This window comes from Cherax quadricarinatus, unplaced genomic scaffold (assembly GCF_038502225.1).
Source record: "Cherax quadricarinatus isolate ZL_2023a unplaced genomic scaffold, ASM3850222v1 Contig194, whole genome shotgun sequence".
NCBI lineage: Eukaryota > Metazoa > Arthropoda > Malacostraca > Decapoda > Parastacidae > Cherax > Cherax quadricarinatus.
Genome location: NW_027195220.1, coordinates 125,790 through 144,965, shown reverse-complemented (window position 1 = coordinate 144,965; position 19,176 = coordinate 125,790). Strand labels below are relative to the sequence as shown.

The following is a 19,176-nucleotide window of genomic DNA, read 5'->3' as shown; positions in this document are numbered from 1 at the left end:
CTGCTTTCTTGCATGACCAGGTACAACAAGACTTAACAGTACTTTAGTTAGTAATATAAAAAAAATATTGACCATAAAATCCATCCAAAACAAAATATTAACAAAACATGAATACTGACCATAAAAGCCACCTTAAAACATTGAACATGAAAATTGTTCATTAAAGTTACACTAAGAAAATAAGCAAACAAGAATATCACACAGAAAATGCTACACAAGACATAATGACCAAACATTAATATTGACCATAATAATGACCATTAATGCTGACCATAATGGTGGCACTGTAGTGATGGTGACACCACTGTAATAGACACCACTGTCGTGATGGTGACACCACTGCAGTGACATCACTGTAGTGGTGACACCACTGTGGTGATAGTAACTTTTGACACTACTGCAGTTATGGTGAAACACAGCAGTGTTGGTAGTGAACTAGAATGTAAACACAACACCACAGTCTACCACAGTCACCTCTGTGATGTCACTGTGGTCGACTACTGCTCTCACCACATCCAGGCCTCTCACCACCTTACCAAAGACACGGGGCCACTGGCCACCATCTGTGAAGTCCCTGGTGGTGATGCAGAACTGTGCACTCTGGTCACCCCACGGCCAATACTGTGACACCACAGAACCAGCACTGCCTGACTTCTGGTACTGGTGATCACGCTGGTGAGGCAGTAGTGGTGCTCCTCCTTCACCATTATTATACTGGTAGTCTCCAGCCATCACACACTCCCCTGGCTCACCCTTGTTCCACACTTTCAACAGTTTAGTGTTAAGGTACGAGGAGCCTGACTGATGCTGTCCAGTACACAACAACACAAACTGTCTGGCCATCATGGTGTCAGTATCCAGCAGGATGTGGAGTCTTCGTCTGAGTGATCCAGGCCAAGCCAGGTCAATAAATACCAGCGTGGAGGACGACTCTAGTGCCTCCATCACCTCCGTCACCTTCACAAACAAATATCACTTACTATATGTTAACACTATTATAAATATTGAATATTAATTATCTCTTATTATTAATACAGTGAAACCTCGACTTACATGTTTAATCCGTTCCATGACCTAGCTCGTAACTCAATTTGCTCATATATCAAATCAATTTTCCTTGTTTAAATTAACTGAAATGCCATTAATGCATTCCAGCAGTATTCCTGCTCTCAGGAGGCAGGACAAAATACTTCAATATGATGCTAATATCAACTCTATGGCTTATTTATCTATCACAAATCTAATATGGCATAACAAACAATATAAATAACATAGAAACACGATATATACTCTAGAATAATAAAGTATGTCATCATGTTACTAGTGATAGCGACAGCATCCATTCCCGCTTCCACTGACTATTTTCAGATGCTCTTACAAGACAAAATGGAGTGTCTGTGAAGCTAACTGCACTAGATCAATAGTTTCATAAGGAAAGCACTGTAACAATGTATTTGTAAATAAGAAATATTGTATAAATACATAATAATGTAAAGAAATAAACTTGTTTTATAAAGTGTACATATGCTGGTGGAGGTGGAGGTGGAGGGTGGAAGATAGGCTACTTTCTACTAGCTCGTACTGCCTAGCAACAACCCACACACCTCGCTTGTTTATCTATGATTTCATGCTGTAATTCCATGGACATCATCCTCTTTTTCTTCTCAGAACTGTTCTTTCCACTTACTTTCTTAGGACCCATGGTTAGAAAAAAGAAATTTGGCAACATGAGAATGCTTCCAAGGTGACAAACACATGCGCAGCTCAGCTGATGTGGCATTCGCTGCGGCACCTAGTTGCGATGTTCTGAAACTCGCTCATTATTATTATTACTATTAAAATAATTATTACAGTGGACCCATGGTTATCAGCCAGTTTGGTTATTGGCGGGTTTTTTGGCGCCCGGTTATTGGCCATTCGCTCAGTTATTGGCCGTTTTGGATGCGTCCATCCGCCGGCTGGGGCAGCTTGCACTTCAGTTTGGCTTTGTCTCTCGGTGGCTGAGGAAGCTTCTGCTCATACATCCAAACATTTCGCTTGTTTACCATTGTTTTTAGTGGTTTTTCTTGCAGTGCAACTGTGAAATAAGTAAAGATGGCTCCAAAGAAAGTTCCTGTGGTAAAGAAAGTGAGAAACACCATGGATTTTAAGCGTGAAGTGATAGAAAAGTTTGAGAGTGGTATGAAGGTGGTGGAACTTGCCAGGATGTACAGCAAGAATAAATCAACAATTAAATCCATCCTGGCAAAGAAAGAACACACCAAAGATGCTAATGTTGCAAAAGGAGTAACTTTTCTAACTAAACAAAGGCCACCAATAATGGAAGAGTTGGAAAAGTTATTATTATTGTGAATTAAGGAAAAAGAATTAGTGGGAGACAGTGTTGTGGAGTCAATCATTTGTGAGAAGGCAAAGCAGTTGCATGAGGATCTTGCAAAGAACATGACTGGAACTAGTGCTGCAGTTTATGAATTTAGGGCCAGCAAAGGATGGTTTGATAGATTTAAGATGCATAGTGGCATACACAGTGTTGTAAGGCATGGTGAGGCTGCAAGTTCTGACAAATGTGCAGCTGAAAAGTATGTTCACAAATTCCAGGACTATGTAAAGGCTGAAGGATTCAAACCCCAACAAGTGTTCAATTGTGATGAAACAGGCCTGTTTTGGAAGAAAATGCCAAACAGGACCTACATTACCCAGGAGGAAAAGGCACTGCCAGGACAAGCCCATGAAAGACAGGCTTACTCTTTTGTTGTGTGGTAATGCTAGTGGGGATTTCAAAGCGAGGCCTTGACTCGAGTATCACTCAGAAAATCCCAGCGTGTTGAAGAAAAACAAGGTCATGAATAATAGATTGTGTGATGTAGAAAGCTAATCATAAGGCATGGGTCACAAGGCAAATTTTCATAGAGTGGGTTAATGATGTGTTTGACCTAAGTGTGACAAAATACCTCCTGGAAAAGAAATTGCCACTCAAGTGCCTCCTGGTACTGGACAATGCTCCTGCACATCCTCCAGACTTGCAAGACCAAGTGTTTAGGGACTTCAGTTTCATCACAGTAAAGTTCTTGCCTCCTAACACCACTCCTCTCCTCCAGCCCATTGACCAGCAGGTCATTTCTAACTTCAAAAAACTCTACACAAAGGCAGTGTTTTAAAAGTGCTTTGAAGTGACCTCGAACACTCGGTTGACCCTAAGACAGTTCTGGAGGAATCACTTCACTATCATCCATTGCATAAGCCTTACAGGTAAGACTTGGGAGGGAGTGACTTCCAGGACTTTGAACTCTGCTTGGAGAAAACTGTGGCCAGATTGTGTCCAAGAGAGGGATTTTGAAGGGTTTGAGGCAGACCCTGACCCTGCGGACTATTGTGGCACTGGGGAAGTCCCTGGGGTTGGAGGCGAGTGGTGAGGATGTCGAAGAGTTGGTGGAGGACCAAAGTGAAGAGCTAGCCACTGAAGAGCTGCAAGAGTTTCATCTCGAATAGCAACAGACTGCAGCTGAGGAACTTGCTTCAGAGGAGGAAGAAGAGGGAGTGAAGGAGGTACCTTCTTCAGAAATTAAAGAGGTGTGTGCAATGTGGACTAGGGTGCAAGCTTTTGTAGAGAAACACTACCCTGACAAAGCTGAAACAAGCCATATCTGCAACATGTTTAGTGACAAAACCCTGTCCCACTTCAGGGAAATCTTTAAAATGACAAACAGAGCACACTGGACAGTTATTTTGTGAGACAGAGGTCCAGTGACTCAAGCTAGTCCTAGTGACAATAAAAGACAGAAGAGAAGTAATCCCAGAGAAGGCTTTGCTACCTAAAGTCTTTATGGAGGGGGATTCCTCTTCCAAACACTAACTCCTCCCTCTTTCCTCCTCCCTATCTTCCAGCATTAGCCTTCAATAAAGTTATGTAATACTTACATAATTGTAATACATAACTGTAATACTTACATAATTGGAATACTTACACAATTGTTAAAAAAATTATTTTATGTGAATATTTTTGTTTGGAATGGATTATATTAATTCGGTTATCAGCCATTTCAGTTATCGGCCAACCTTCTGGAACAGATTACAGCCGATAACCGGGGGTCCACTGTACTATTATTATTAATTTAAGGAAATGAAGCACAGAAATCCAATTTCTAGAGCAACAGCCCCTCACCAGCATCACAGAACCTTCATGCTCGTGAGGGGCTCTTGATCTACGGAATTGGATCTGTGCTCCAGTTCCCCAAATTATTATTATAATAATAATAATAATAATAATAATTAGAGTGAACTTCAGTTCCCTAAATTAATATTATTATAATAAAAAAGAAGCGCTAAGCCACAAGGGCTATACAGCGCTGCAGGGTAGGGAAGGAAGCGAGGGTATTGGGCGGCAGAAGGGGGGAGGGATGATCAGTAGGTTACAGAAAACAGCAGGGCAGGGGATAGTGCGGGGGTAGAGGGCAACAAGAGATTGAGGTAGAAAGGGCTGAAGGTATCATCAGAGTTTGTGAAGTAAGTCAGTTGTTGTCAAAAAGTCAATGAGAGTCTGGATGAAAGGTTGGTCCAACAGCGAGAAGGGAAGGTAAAGAGAGAGCAGCGGAGCGAAGACGACGTTGGAGGTATATTCTGAGTGCTCATTGATAAAGTGGGCAGTCTAATAGAATGTGGCTAACCGATAATGGAACCTGACAATTTTCACAGAGGAGCAGGGCGCCTCTCCACGAGATAACCATGAGTAAGATGAGTATGGCCAATGCGAAGATGGAGAGAGTAGTCTCCCAACCTCGACACTGGTGACAAGAAGACAGCCAGTAACCTATTCTCGGTTTAATAGATTGAAGTTTGTTACAGAGCAGAGTAGACCAACGTTGTTGCCAACGGGTGTGAAGGTGGGTAGCTATTGCAGCAAAATAGTCCGTAAATGGAACACCTCTATATGAAACTGGTAGGTCATGTACTGCTGACCGTGCAGCAGTGTCTGCCTGTTCATTGGCCTGTACGTCAACACGACCAGGGACCCAACAAAAAACTATCTTTATGACTCACGAAATCGTAATGACACGATTGCAAATAAACCATACCCCGGCCGGGATTGAACCCGCGGTCAGAGAGTCTCAAAACTCCAGCCCGTCGCGTTAGCCACTAGACCAGCTAGCCACAATAAGATTCGTCCAACTAGGTATATTTCTACACCATAGGAAGGTTAGCACAGGCACTACTGTGCTAACCTTCCTATGGTGTAGAAATATACCTAGTTGGACGAATCTTATTGTGGCTAGCTGGTCTAGTGGCTAACACGACGGGCTGGAGTTTTGGGACTCTCTGACCGCGAGTTCAATCCCGGCCGGGGTATGGTTTGTTTAACTATCTTTATGCTTGGAAGAGATGCGGCGTAGCCAAAGTTGGATACAGAGGACGAAGGGGCGAGGTTTATCAAATTTCTGTATAGCCTGTAAAGCACTAAGGGAGTCTGAGACAACCACAAATGATGACAGGCATAGATGCAATATGGATAAGTGCTGCAAGAATGGCATACAATTCAGCAGTAAAAATACTATCCGAAGACAGTAAATGCCCTCATACGACGCTGTCCGGAAACACTGCTGCGAATCGTATGCCGTCAGAAGACTTAGCGCCATCTGTGTACACTGCAATGGCATGTGAATGAGAGTGGAAGTGGTCAAGAAAAAGAACGGGAAGCTACCGTAGACAGTTGGGCTTTCGAGCAAGGGAGTGAGAAAGAACAGAGTCGAGCAGCTGGAACTTCCCAGGGGGGTAGGGAACATAGAAAGGTGGTAATTGAAGGGAAGACGAGCAAATGTAGGCGAAGGGAGAAGGGACAGAGCAAACAGGGGCGGCAAAAAAATAAAGAATGTCTACTAATATCGGTGACCATTCTATAAATGGAAGGATTGCGGAGATCACGAGAGCGTACGTAGTAGCGAAGGCAATGGGCATCACGGCGATCGGATAAGGATGGAACGTTCGCTTCTGCATAGAGGCTCTCAACAGGGGAAGAGCAAAAAGCACAAAGGCATAAACGTAATCCTTGGTGATGGATGGGGTTAAGGCTAGAGATAGGCAAGATAGGCCGCTGAATAGATCTGGTCACCATAATCAAGTTTCGATAAAATGAGGGCAGAATGTAGGCAAAGGAGAGTTCGACGATCAGCTCCCCATGAAAGATGAGCAAGGGTTTTAAGAAGGTTCAGCCGGCTGTGACAAGTTGCCTTCAGAGAAGTAATGCGAGGTTTCCAGGATAACCTACGATCAAAGAGGAGGCTTAGAAACCTGAGTATCATGCTCAGGGATACGGGAGCCATAGAGGTACAAAGGATGATCGGAGTTGACAGAACGTCTAGTGAAAGTAATTTGGCAAGTTTCGGTACTGGAAAATTTAAACCCATGTGTGGTAGCCCCATTGGAAACATGGTCGACCGCACGTTGGAGAGAAACTGTAATGAGGTGACAGTCAGTGCCTGCACAGGCAATAGCGAAGTCATCAACATAGTGATGACCAAATATTGGATGGAAGACTAGAGGCCAAATCATTTATAGCAAGGAGAAAAAGTGTTGTGCTCAGAACACATCCCTGGGGGACACCTTCAGCTTGGATAAAGTCCAGGGAGAGCACATTATTAACCCGAACACGGAAATGTCTGTCAGTTAAAAAGTTCTTAAGGAAGGATGGTAGATTGCCTCGGAGGCCTAAGGAGTGGGCTTGGGCCAAAATATCATACCTCCAAGTTGTGTCACATGCCTTCTCAAGGTCAAAAAATATGGCAATGACCGAGTGGTTATTTGCAAAGGCATTATGAACATGCGTATCCAAGCATAGTAAGGGGTCCAAGGTAGAATGGCCCTTACGAAAGCCATATTGACGAGTGGAGAGACTGTTGTGTGTCTCTAAATACCAAACTAAATGTCTATTTACCAAGCGTTCCATCACTTGGCAAACTGCATTGGTAAGAGCAATGGGATGATAGTGGGAGGTTTCATGTCCTGTAGTGCCTGGTTTGCGGAAGGGAGAACAATGGCAGATCTCCACAGCTGTGGAAGAAGTCCTTGTGACCAAATAAGATTGAAAAGGTGTAATAGGACTGCAAGGGCTGACTGATGTAAATGCTGTAGCATACGAATATGAATGTCGTCGGGCCCAGCTGCCGATGATTGGCAAGCTGAGAGTGTTGCCTCCAGTTCCTGAAGTGTAAAAGGCACATTATACTGTTCTTCTCTGAGAGAAGAAAAGTCCAAGGGTGCTAACTCTCTGACAGACTTTGAGGAAAGAAACGAGGGGCATAGATGGAGCCCGAGAAATATGGACCAGATGATTGCCAATTTCACTGGCAACATCTAGTGGGTTTGCTATATCAACACCAGCAACCCGCAGAACAGGAGCCAGGTCAGGAGAATATTTACCACTCAGTTTTCGTACTTTTTTCCAGACTGCACTCAGAGGAAGCAGAGGTGATGGAGACAATCTCGCCGCAAGTGCGTTTAGCGTCACGGATGACACGGCGAGCGATCAAACGCTTCTGCTTAAAATCAAGTACAGGTCTCCCTCAACATTCACGAGGGTTAGGGGATCAAGAGCCTCTTGAATGTTGAAAAATCATGAATGTTTGGTGCCCCAATATATTGCAGGGAAATATAATAAATAATAAAATGAAATAATCTATGTATATACATGTATATACGTACATGCTCCTCCCACTCATATATTTGTCCAATCTCATTTTAAAGCTACCCAAGGTCCTATCAAAGCTAAAACCTTGGGTAGCTTCACATTTTGGTTGGATAAATACGTAAGTGAGAGGTGGTTGGATTTGAATGGGTCTTGCATGTGAGTAAATAGAATGTTCAAAGTTTATTGCTTGGGTAGCATTTATTCTGTTATTGGGCTAGATTTGTGAAGGACCTGAATAGTATGGGCCAACAGGTCTACTGCATTGTTCCTCCTTTCTTATGTTCTCATAAACAATCATAAAATATGTACCCGAGAACATCGTAAAAATATTGTACTGCCTCCACCACTGCCTCGTATTTTTATATAATTTCTTTCTTCAATTCTTTCTTGCCAATTTTATTGGCAACATCTGGTGGGTTTGCTATATCAATAACGGAAAATTGCAGAACAGGAGCCGGGTCAGGAGACTATTTACCACTCAGTTTTTGTGCTTTTTTCCAGACTGCACTCAGAGGAAGCAGAGGTGATGGTGGAGACAATCTTGCCAGCAAGTGCGTTTAGCGTCACAGATGACACAGCGAGCTTCTGCTTAAAATCAAGAAGTGTCTCCATGGTTCTATTGTACCGGTACCTGCCCCACGCAGCGTGTTTCAAACGTACTGCATGAGCACAAGCAGGAGACCACCAAGGCACGCATTTCTGAGAATGCCTGCCCGAAGTTTGGGGTATAGAATGAGAAGCTGCAGTTAAAACAGGGTGAGAAGAGGTGTAAAAAGCTCATCAATGGAGGATGAAGAAGGAACCTCACTCAAAACAGTTAGTCATGAGTAAAGGTTCCAATTTGCCTGATCAAATTGCCAGCGTAGGTTACGAAGAGGTGGTGAATGTGAAAGGGAAGTAAGAATGATTGGTAAATGATCGATGTCATGTAAATCCAGGAGAACAGACCAGGAAGTCTAATGCGTTGGAGGAAGAGCAGACTGAAAGATCGATGGAAGAGAGAGTATGAGTACGGGGATCAAAATGGTCACGAGTACCTGTATTTAAAACGTGGAGGGGGTGGGTAGCAGGAAAAGCCTCTAACTGAATGCCACGGGAATCACAGTGAGACCCCCCCAGAGGAAATGATGGGCATTAAAATCGCCAAGTAACAGAAGTGCTGGCAGTAATGACGAAACAAGAAAGGCAATATCCGGGATAGATAATGCCCGAGAAGGAGAGAGATACAAAGAACAGTGTATACCACCTATGCAAGTGGATACGGGCTGCTGTGTAATGCAGGGAAGAATGAACAAATAGCTGATGGTAAGGAATATCAGTGCATAGAAGAAGGGCACTTTCATTAAAGGTCCCATCAGGAAAAGGATCTGAAGAATACAATAAATTATAGCCCGAGATGGAACAGACATCAGCAGAGTGTAATTTTGCTTCCTGTAAGCAAACACCAACAGGGGAAAACTGGGAGAGCAACATCTGAAGCTCACCCAGATTACCCATGAGGCTACGTATATTCCACTGTAAATAGGCCATGATTGGCAATGATAAAGATACCTGAAATCTGCAGGCAAGGGTACCTACGGACTAGAGAGGTTAGAAAAGTCCACATGCAGCGGCAAAGGAAAACGTTGAAGCAGCGAAGGAACAGTGTGCTGTGAAGAAAGGAGTTGCGCAGATGGAGAAGAGGAAAGAGAAGGAACAGAGGGTGGATCAGTGTCCATCGATGGTTTGGTCTCTGCAATAAATTCAGAGATTGCTTCAAGTGTTTTGGAGTTCAGAGACATCGTATGAGAGACAATACTGGAGATGGAAGGAGGAGGAGTTTGAGTATAGATCGGAACTGTAATGGACTGTACCAAGGTAGGGGGGGGAGCGAAAGGGTGGAGGGAACTGGAGAAGTGTGGGAGGGGACAGAAGAGGCAGAAACCTGGGAGGGGACAGGGGAGGAAGGCACAGTACGAGGAGGAGGATGAACCTCCACACTTGTAACAGAGCCAGTGAAAGGGTAAGACCCAGGTACAGAGACTGGGAAGGTAAAATGTGGAGGTGGATGAAGGGAAGGAGGGGTTAAAGGACATTTTTTGGACCTCTGAGAAGTAGAGGGATGATTGGGAGGTGGTGTCATACGAGGTCTTGTCGATACCGGGGTTTGTGAGGGAGAACACAAAGAAGTGAGGACAGACTGAGGTGTTGAAGTAGGGACGTCTGAACCCAGGACAGCAAAAGAATTAGATACAGGAGTGACTATGGGACTGGCAACCACAGAGGAGGCTGCAGAAGATGGGACCCCAAAAGTGGGGGGGCATTTTGAAACACGAGAATAAGAAACATGGGGTAGTTTCCCTTGGAGGCGGAGATGAGAAACTGCCATGGCATAAGGGAGACCTTCTGCCTCTGAGGCAATGAATTTCCCGCTCATTTAAGTAGACCTGGCAATGGCAAGATTATGAAGGGTGAGCCTCATGACAATTAAGGCAAGAGGGAGTTTGACTCCAAGACTTATTAGAATGGTCATCGGCACCACAGACTGGGCATTCAGCTATAGATCTGCAATATTTTGTTGGGTGGCCAAATCGCCAGCAATTCCTACACTGTTGCAGTGTAGGGATCACCTTCCGAACTTGTAACCGATGTCCTGCTACATAAACAGAGGATGGGAGTTCACAGCTGTCTAAAGTTAAATGAGCCACATTGCAATGGCATCTATCATCTTCGCCCGTGAGCAGGAAGAACTTAAGTGTCTACCGTGAGAATTGGGAGATCTTGGAGTTCCAGCTGTTCGAGAATGTCATTGCCACATGTCTGGAAATTGTGTTGGACTATGGTATGAGGCAGAATAACAGTACCACTACAAGAATTAAGGGAATGATGTTTTTTGATAGTGATAGGAATAGTATCGATAAGTGAAAGAAGAGAAAGATCATGAGCTTGGGTAGAATTCTGGACTGTGATGATGCATGTACCACTCTTAAGAGCATGAAAGGAAATATCTCTACCAACATGGCATAGGAGCACTTTGCCAATACAGTGGACCCTCGACCAATGAAGGCATTGATTAACGATAAATCTGACCAGCTATACATTTTAACGCAAAAATTTTGCCTCGACTAGCGCTAAAAAAATCTACCAACACTATTCATTCCATCTGAGATGCGTCCACTTCTGGCTAGTGTTTACAAGCCAGCCAGCCAGCCAGCCACCGCGGTCGCTTCCACGCATACAATCGGAACATTTCATATTATCACAGCCTTTTCAGTGATTGCACCTGCAAAATAAGTCACCATGGGCCCCAAGAAAGCTAGTGCCAACCCTACAGCAAAAAGAGTGAGAATTACTATGGATATGAAGAGAGATCATTGCTAAGTATGAAAGTGGAGTGCGTGTCTCCGAGCTGGCCAGGTTGTACACAAAACCCCAATCAACCATCGCTACTATTGTGGCCAAGAAAATGGCAATCAAGGAAGCTGTTCTTGCCAAAGGTGCAACTATGTTTTCGAAACTGAGATCGCAAGTGATAGAAGATGTTGAGAGACTGTTATTGGTGTGGATAAACGAAAAACAGATAGCAGGAGATAGCATCTCTCAAGTGATCATATGTGAAAAGGCTAGGAAGTTGCACGAGGATTTAATTAGAAAAATGCCAGGAACTAGTGCTGATGTGAGTGAATTTAAGGCCAGCAAAGGTTGGTTTGAGAGATTTAAGAGTCATAGTGGCATACATAGGGTGATAAGGCATGGTGAGGCTGCCAGTTTGGACCCAAAAGCAGCTGAAAAATATGTGCAGGAATTCAAGGAGTACATAGACAGTGAAGAATTGAAACCTGAACAAGTGTTTAATTGTGACACTGACAATGTTGTGAAACACTTTAGGAATGTCATAAAGGAACAGGAAGTACAGGCCTCTATGGATAGATATGTTGTGCGATAGAGGTCCAGTGACTCAAGCTGGTCCTAGTGGCATTAACAAAAGAAGGGAAGTAACCCCGAAAAAGGACTTGCCACCTTAAGTCCTAATGGAAGGGGATTCCCCTTCTAAACACTAACACCATCAACACTCTCCCCTCCCCCATCCCATCAATCATCACCAGATCTTCAATAAAGGTAAGTGTTATGTAACTGTGCATGTCTTCTTCAGTTTGTGTGTATTAAAATTAATATTTCATGTGGTAAAAAAATTTTTTTCAATACTTTTGGGTGTCTTGCACGGATTAATTTGATTTCCATTATTTCTTATGGGGAAAATTAACTCGACTAACGATAATTTCGATTAACGATGAGCTCTCAGGAACGGATTAATATCGCTGGTCGAGGGTCCACTGTACTATGGTCGGAAAGATAGGCAGTAGAAGTCGGTCTTAAAGTAAAGAATTTAGTCCATTGTGTGGTCAGAAACAGTGTGGAGAGGGAGTGCGTGACGTGTGTCTTTTCCGAGTAGAATGGAAAGGTAACAAAGTAACATCATCAGGAGATTGCCGTTGGCGTTTAGAAGTGGGACCAGAGTCGGTCCGATGTGGGACGGGCTGGCAATTCAAAAATTGCCGCATAGTAGAGGGAGATCCCGGAAGCATAGTCAAAGGAGAGTGGAGGTCAGACAAATCAAAGGAGTCAGTCGAAACCCCGGCACCTGAAGCGGGTGATGAAACAGCACCAACAAGAGGTACAGGGGCCTTAGGAGTGTCCAAAGAGTGGCCAAAAGACGAGGCAAGGTCAAAACAGGGTGCGGTAACAATAAGAGCCCGGGGGTAGCGGGGTCATGGATTTGGGACTCCATGGTTAGGTTACTTTTCTTTTTGCTTTTAAGAAAGAAAAAAAAAAGAAAAAAAAGGGAGGACCAGAAAGGGATAGTTCCTAGGAGGAATGAAAGGGCCAGAAATCTTCCTCTGTGCCCAAGAGGACCTCAGCACTGCAAGTAGAGCAGATGCAGCATGGAACCCGTGCCATACCCTACCCTTCATGCCAGTAAACCAGCAACCCTGGATAGCAACCTCACATCTGCCGAGCTACCTTAGTGGACAAAAGAGAGGGCGGCTGGATATCCAACACAAAGCATACCTCCTTTGGCCACCACCCCTGGAATCCGAAAGGTGGCTTCCAGAGATACACCCGTCGCCCAAAAGACCCAAAGCCACCCTCCGGGATACTGGAGAGGGATCGGGATATCCCCAGGCGATCCAGATTCCACGGCAAACTACGCCACCGCAAAGAACCTCAACGGAATGGGATGGACCCCGGTACCCTTCCCCCTACCTATGAACTAGCGTGCCTGTGGGAAAAATCCCAGAGGCCAAAAAGAGGAAGGGCAAAAGGGAGGGGTGGGGGGGAGGAGGAGGAGGAAAGGAAAAAGGGGAGGATGTGATAGAGAAGGGGGGATTGGGGGGTAATTAGGTTCGGTCTGAGGAAGGAGACCGACAGGTCTAATTCCTCAGACCAAGAGCCTCTTCACCAAGCCAAGGAGCCCCCCTTGAAGAGGCCTAAATTAATAATAATAATAGTAATAATAATAACAATAATAATAATAATAATAATAATAATAATGATAAGGAGCTTCTGAATGCCGCCAACTCGGTGCACTGTGGAAGCATTTCTCTCATGTTTGCTTGCATTTTGTGCAGTTAGTTTGCCAAATTTCTTTTTACTAACCATGGGTCCTAAGAAAGTAAACTGCAAAGGACAGTGCTGAGAAGAAAAAGAGGATGATATTCATAGAAATCAAGCATGAAATCATAGATAAAGAAGCGAGGTCTGCGAGTTGTTTCACTAAGGTGTTTGAGGAGGTAGATCATGGTACTGAATATGATATTGTGTATATGGACTTCAGTAAGGCTTTCGATAGAGTTCCACATCACAGGATGTAGAGGAAACTTTAGGCACACTGAATACGAGGAAAAAATTTTTCCTGGGTAGAGGCATTGCTGACAAACAGGCAGCAGAGAGTTTGCATAAATGAGGAGAAATCAGAATGGGGGCACATCACAAGCGGTGTTCCTCAGGGGTCAGTGTTGGGCCCGTTGTTGTTCACAACTTACATAAACGACATATTATAATCAAAAAGAAGCGCTAAGCCACAAGGGCTATACAGCGCTGCAGGGTAGGGAAGGAAGCGAGGGTATTGGATGGCAGAAGGGAGGAGAGATGATCAGCAGGTTACAGAAAACAGCGGGGCAGGGGATAGTACGGGGGTAGAGGGTAGCAAGAGATTGAAGTAGAAAGGGCTGAAGGTATCAGAATTTGTGAAGTAAGTCAGTTGTTGTCAAAAAGTCAATGAGAGAGTCCGGATGAAAGGTGGGTCCATCAGCGAGAAGGGAAGGTAAAGAGAGAGCTGCGGAGCGAAGACGACGACAGAGGTAAATTCTGCGTGCTCGTTGATAAAGTGGGCAGTCCAACAGAATGTGGCTGACTGATAATGGAGCTTGGCAATTCTCACAGAGAGGAGCAAGACGCCTCTCCATGAGATATCCATGAGTAAGACGAGTATGGCCAATGCGAAGATGGGAGACAGAAGTCTCCCAACCTCGACACTGGTGATAAGAAGATGGCCAGTAACCTATACTCGGTTTAATAGATTGAAGTTTGTTGCCGAGCATAGTAGACCAACGTTGTTGCCAACGGGTGTGAAGGTGGGAAGATATTGCAGCAAAATAGTCCGTAAATGGAATACCTCTATAAGAAACTGGTAGGTCATGTACTGCTGACCGCGCAGCAGTGTCTGCCTGTTCATTGCCCTGTACGTCAAAATGACCAGGGACCCAACAAAAAACAATATCTTTATGCTTGGTAAAGATGCGGCGTAGCCAAAGTTGGATACGGAGGACTAAGGGGGTGAGGTGTATCAAATTTTTATATAGCCTGTAAAGCACTAAGGGAGTCTGAGACAACCACAAATGATGACACAGGCATAGATGCAATACGGATAAGTGCTGTAAGGATGGCATATAATTCAGCAGTAAAAATACTAGCCGAAGATAGTAAATGCCCTTGTATGACGCTGTCCGGAAACACTGCTGCGAATCCTACGCTGTCAGAAGACTTAGAGCCATCTGTGTACACAGCAATGGCATGAGAATGAAAGTGAAAGTGGTCAAGAAAAAGAGAGCGGGAAGTGACCGTAGACAGTTGGGCTTTCGAGCAAGGGAGGGAGAAAGAACAGACTCGAACAGCTGGAACTTCCCAAGGGGGTAGGGAAAAGTGAGATGCTACATGTACATAGAAAGGTGGTAGTTGAAGAGAAGACGATTATATGAAGGCGAAGAGAGAAGGGACGGAGTAAACAGGGGCGGCGAACAAATAAAGAATGTCTACTAATATCAGTGACCATTCTATAAATGGAAGGATTGCGGAGATCATGAGAGCGTACATAGTAGCGCAGGCAATGGGCATCACGGCGATCGGATAAGGATGGAACGTTCGCTTCTGCACAGAGGCTCTCGACAGGGGAAGAGCGAAAAGCACCAAGGCATAAACGTAACTCTTGGTGATGAATGGGGTTAAGGCTAGAGAGAGTAGCAGGAGATGCCGCTGAATAGATCTGGTCACCATAATCAAGTTTTGATAAAATATGGGTGGAATGTAGGCGAAGGAGGGTTCGACGATCAGCTCCCCATGAAAGATGAGCAAGGGTTTTAAGAAGGTTCAGCCGGCTGTGACAAGTTGCCTTCAGAGAGGTAATGTGAGGTTTCCAGGATAACCTACGATCAAAGAGGAGGCCCAGAAACTTGACTGTATCACGTTCAGGGATACGGGAGCCATAGAGGTACAAAGGATGATCGGAGATGACAGAGCGTCTAGTGAAAGTAATTTGGTGGGTTTTAGTGCTGGAAAATTTAAACCCACGTGTGGTGGCCCAATTGGAAACACGGTCGACTGCATGTTGGAGAGAAACTGTAATGAGGTGACAGTCAATGCCTGCACAGGCAATAGCAAAATCATCAACATAGTGTGATGACCAAATATTTGATGGAAGACTAGAGGCCAAATCATTAATAGCAAGGAGAAAAAGTGTTGTGCTCAGAACACATCCCTGGGGGACACCTTCAGCTTGGATAAAGTCCAGGGAGAGCACATTATTAACCCGAACACGGAAATGCCTGTCAGTTAAAAAGTTCTTAAGGAAGGATGGTAGATTGCCTCGAAGGCCCTAAGGAGTGGGCTTGGGCTAAAATATTATACCTCCAAGTTGTGTCATATGCCTTCTCAAGGTCAAAAAATATGGCAATAACTGAGTGGTTATTGGCAAAGGCATTACGAACATACGTATCCAAACGTAGTAAGGGGTCTATGGTAGAACGTCCCTTACGAAGGCCATATTGACGAGTGGAGAGACTGTTGTGTGTCTCTAAATACCACACTAAACGTCTATTTACTAGGCGTTCCATTACTTTGCAAACTGCACTGGTAAGAGCAATGGGACGATAGTGGGAGGTTTCATGTCCCGTAGTGCCTGCTTTGCGGAAAGGGAGAACAATGGAGGATTTCCACAGCTGTGGAAGAACTCCTTGTGACCACATAGGATTGTAAAGGCGTAATAGGACTGCAAGGGCTGACTGATGTAAATGTTGTAGCATACGAATATGAATGTCGTCGGGCCCATCTGCCGATGATCGACAAGCTGAGAGTGTTGCCTCCAGTACTTGAAGTGTAAAAGGCACATTATACTGTTCTTCTCTGAGAGAAGAAAAGTCCAAGGGTGCTAACACTCTGGCAGACTTTGAGGAAAGAAATGAGGGGCATAGATGGAGTCCCTGAGAAATACGGACCAGATGATTGCCAATTTCATTGGCAACATCTAGTGGGTTTGCTGTATCAACACCGGCAACCCGCAGAACAGGAGCCGGGTCAGGAGAATATTTACCACTCAGTTTTCGTACTTTTTTCCAGACTGCACTCAGAGGAAGCAGAGGTGATGGTGGAGACAATCTCGCCAGCAAGTGCGTTTAGCGTCACGGATGACACGGCGAGTGATCGCACGCTTCTGTTTAAAATCAAGGAGTCGCTCTGTGGTTCTATTGTACCGGTACCTGCCCCATGCAGCGCGTTTCAAACGTACTGCACGAGCACAAGCAGGAGACCACCAAGGCACACATTTCTGAGAATGCCTGCCCGAAGTTTGGGGTATAGAATGAGAAGCTGCGGTGAAAACGGAGGACGAGAAGAGGTTTAAAAGCTCATCGATGGAGGACGAAGAAGGAACCTCTTTAAAAACAGTTAGGTGTGAGTAAAGGTTCCAATTTGCCCGATTAAATTGCCAGCGTGGGGTGCGAAGAGGTGGGGAATATGAAGGGGAAGTAAGAATGATTGGGAAATGATCACTGTCATGTAAGTCCGGAAGAACAGACCAAGTGAAGTCTAATGCGGTGGAGGAAGAGCAGACTGAGAGATCGATGCAAGAGAGAGTATGAGTCCGAGGATCAAAATGGGTGTGAGTACCTTTATTTAAAACATGGAGGGGGTGGGTGGCAAGAAAAGCCTCTAACTGAATTCCACGGGAATCACAGTGAGACCCTCCCCAGAGGAAATGGTGGGCATTAAAATCACCAAGTAACAGAATCGGTGGCGGTAATGACGAAACAAGGAAGGCAATATCCGGAATAGATAATGCCCGAGAAGGAGAGAGATATAAAGAACAGAGCTTATACCACCTATGCAAGTGGATACGGGCTGCTGTGTAATGCAGCGAAGTATGAACAAATAGCTGATGGTACAGAATATCAGTGCATAGAAGAAGGGCATTTTCATTAAAGGTCCCATCAGGAAAAGGATCTGAAGAATACAATAAATTATAGCCTGAGATGGGAGAAATAACAGCAGAGTGTAATTTTGGTTCCTGTAAGCAAACACCAAGAGGGGCAAACTGGGAGAGTAACATCTGAAGCTCACCCCGATTACCCCTGAGGCCGCGTATATTCCACTGTAAATAGGCCATGATTGGCAATGATAAAGATACCTGAAATCTGCAGGTAAGGGTTCCTATGGACTAGAGGGGTTAGAAAAGTCCACATGCGGAGGCAGTGGAAAATGTTCAAGCAGCGAAGGAACGGTGCGCTGTGAAGAAAGGAGTTGCGCAGATGGAGCAGAGGAGAGAGAAAGAGCGGAAGGTGGATCAGTGTCCATTGATGGTTTGGTCTCTGCAATATATTCAGAAATTGCTTCAAGTGTTTCGGAATTCAGAGACGTCGTATGGGAGACAATATTGGAAATGGTAGGGGGAGGATGAGTAAAGATTGGAACTGTATTGGACTGTACCAAGGTAGGGGGGGGGCAAAAGGGTGGAGGGAACTGGAGAAGCATGGCAGGGGACAGAAGAGGCAGGAACCTGGGAGGTGGCAGAAGAGGAAGAAACTTGGGAGGGAACAGGGGAGGAAGGTACAGTACGAGGAGGAGGGTGAACCTCTACACTTGTAACTGAGCCAGTGAGAGGGGGAGAACCAGGGACAGAGACAGGGAGGGTAAAATGAGGAGGTGGAAGATGGGTAGGAGGTGTTAACGGATCTTTTTTTGACTTTTGAGAAGTAGAGGGACGATTGGGAGGTGTCGTACGAGGTCTCGTCGATACTGAGGCTTGTGAGAGAACTCGAAGAAGCGAGATCAGACTGAGGCATTGAAGTAGGGACGTCTGAGCTGAGGACAGCAAAATGATTAGATACAGGAGTGACTATGGGAGAGGTAACCACAGAGATGGGTGTAGAAGATGGGATACCAGAAGTGGGGGGACGTTTTGAAACACGGGAATAAGAAACACGTGGGAGTCTCCCTTGGAGGCGGAGATGAGAAACTGCCATGGCATAAGGGAAACCTTCTGTCTCTTTGAGGTAACGGATTTCCCGCTCATTTAAATAGACTTGACAACGGCGAGAGTACAAAGGGTGAGCCTCATGACAGTTAAGGCAAGAGGGAGATTGATTGCAAGACGTATTAGAATGGTCATCGGCACCACAGACTGGGCATTTGGCGATAGATCTGCAATATTTCGCTGGATGGCCAAATCACCAGCAATTTCTACACTGTTGTGGTGTAGGGATCACCTTTCGAACTTGTAACCGATGTCCTGCTATATAAACTGAGGATGGGAGTTCTCGGCTGTCAAAAGTTAAACGAGCCACATTGCTAGGGTATCGTCTCCGCCCGCGGGCAGGAAGAACGTAAGTGTCTACCCTGAGGATTGGGAGATCTTGGAGTTCCAGCTGTTCAAGAATGTCAGTGCCACATGTCTGGAAATTTTGTTGAACTATGGTATGGGGCAGAATGACGGTACCACTACAAGAATTGAGGGAATGATGTTTTTCAAGAGTGACAGGAACAGTATCGATATGGGAAAGACGAGAGAGCTCATGAGCCTGGGTAGCATTCTGTATGGTAATGATGCACGTACCGCTCTTAAGAGCATGAAAAGAAATATCTTTACCAACATGGCGTAGGAGTGCCTTGCCAATACTGTGGTCAGAAAGATAGGCAGTAGAGGAAGTCTGTCGTAAAGTGAAGAATTTAGTCCATTGTCCAGTCTGAAA

At 44.9% G+C, this 19,176-nt stretch overlaps 1 protein-coding gene across 1 annotated transcript in view; it reads right to left on the bottom strand.

The window, feature by feature from the left end:
* Nucleotides 1–235: 235 nt before the first annotated feature.
* Nucleotides 236–19,176, bottom strand: part of LOC128700943 (uncharacterized) — a 122,001-nt gene continuing 103,060 nt past the window's right edge. The window contains exon 5 of the mRNA XM_070080173.1: nucleotides 236–957. Within this exon, the coding sequence (XP_069936274.1) occupies nucleotides 436–957 (522 nt within the window). The 3' untranslated portion in view covers nucleotides 236–435. The remainder of the gene's footprint in view (nucleotides 958–19,176) is intronic.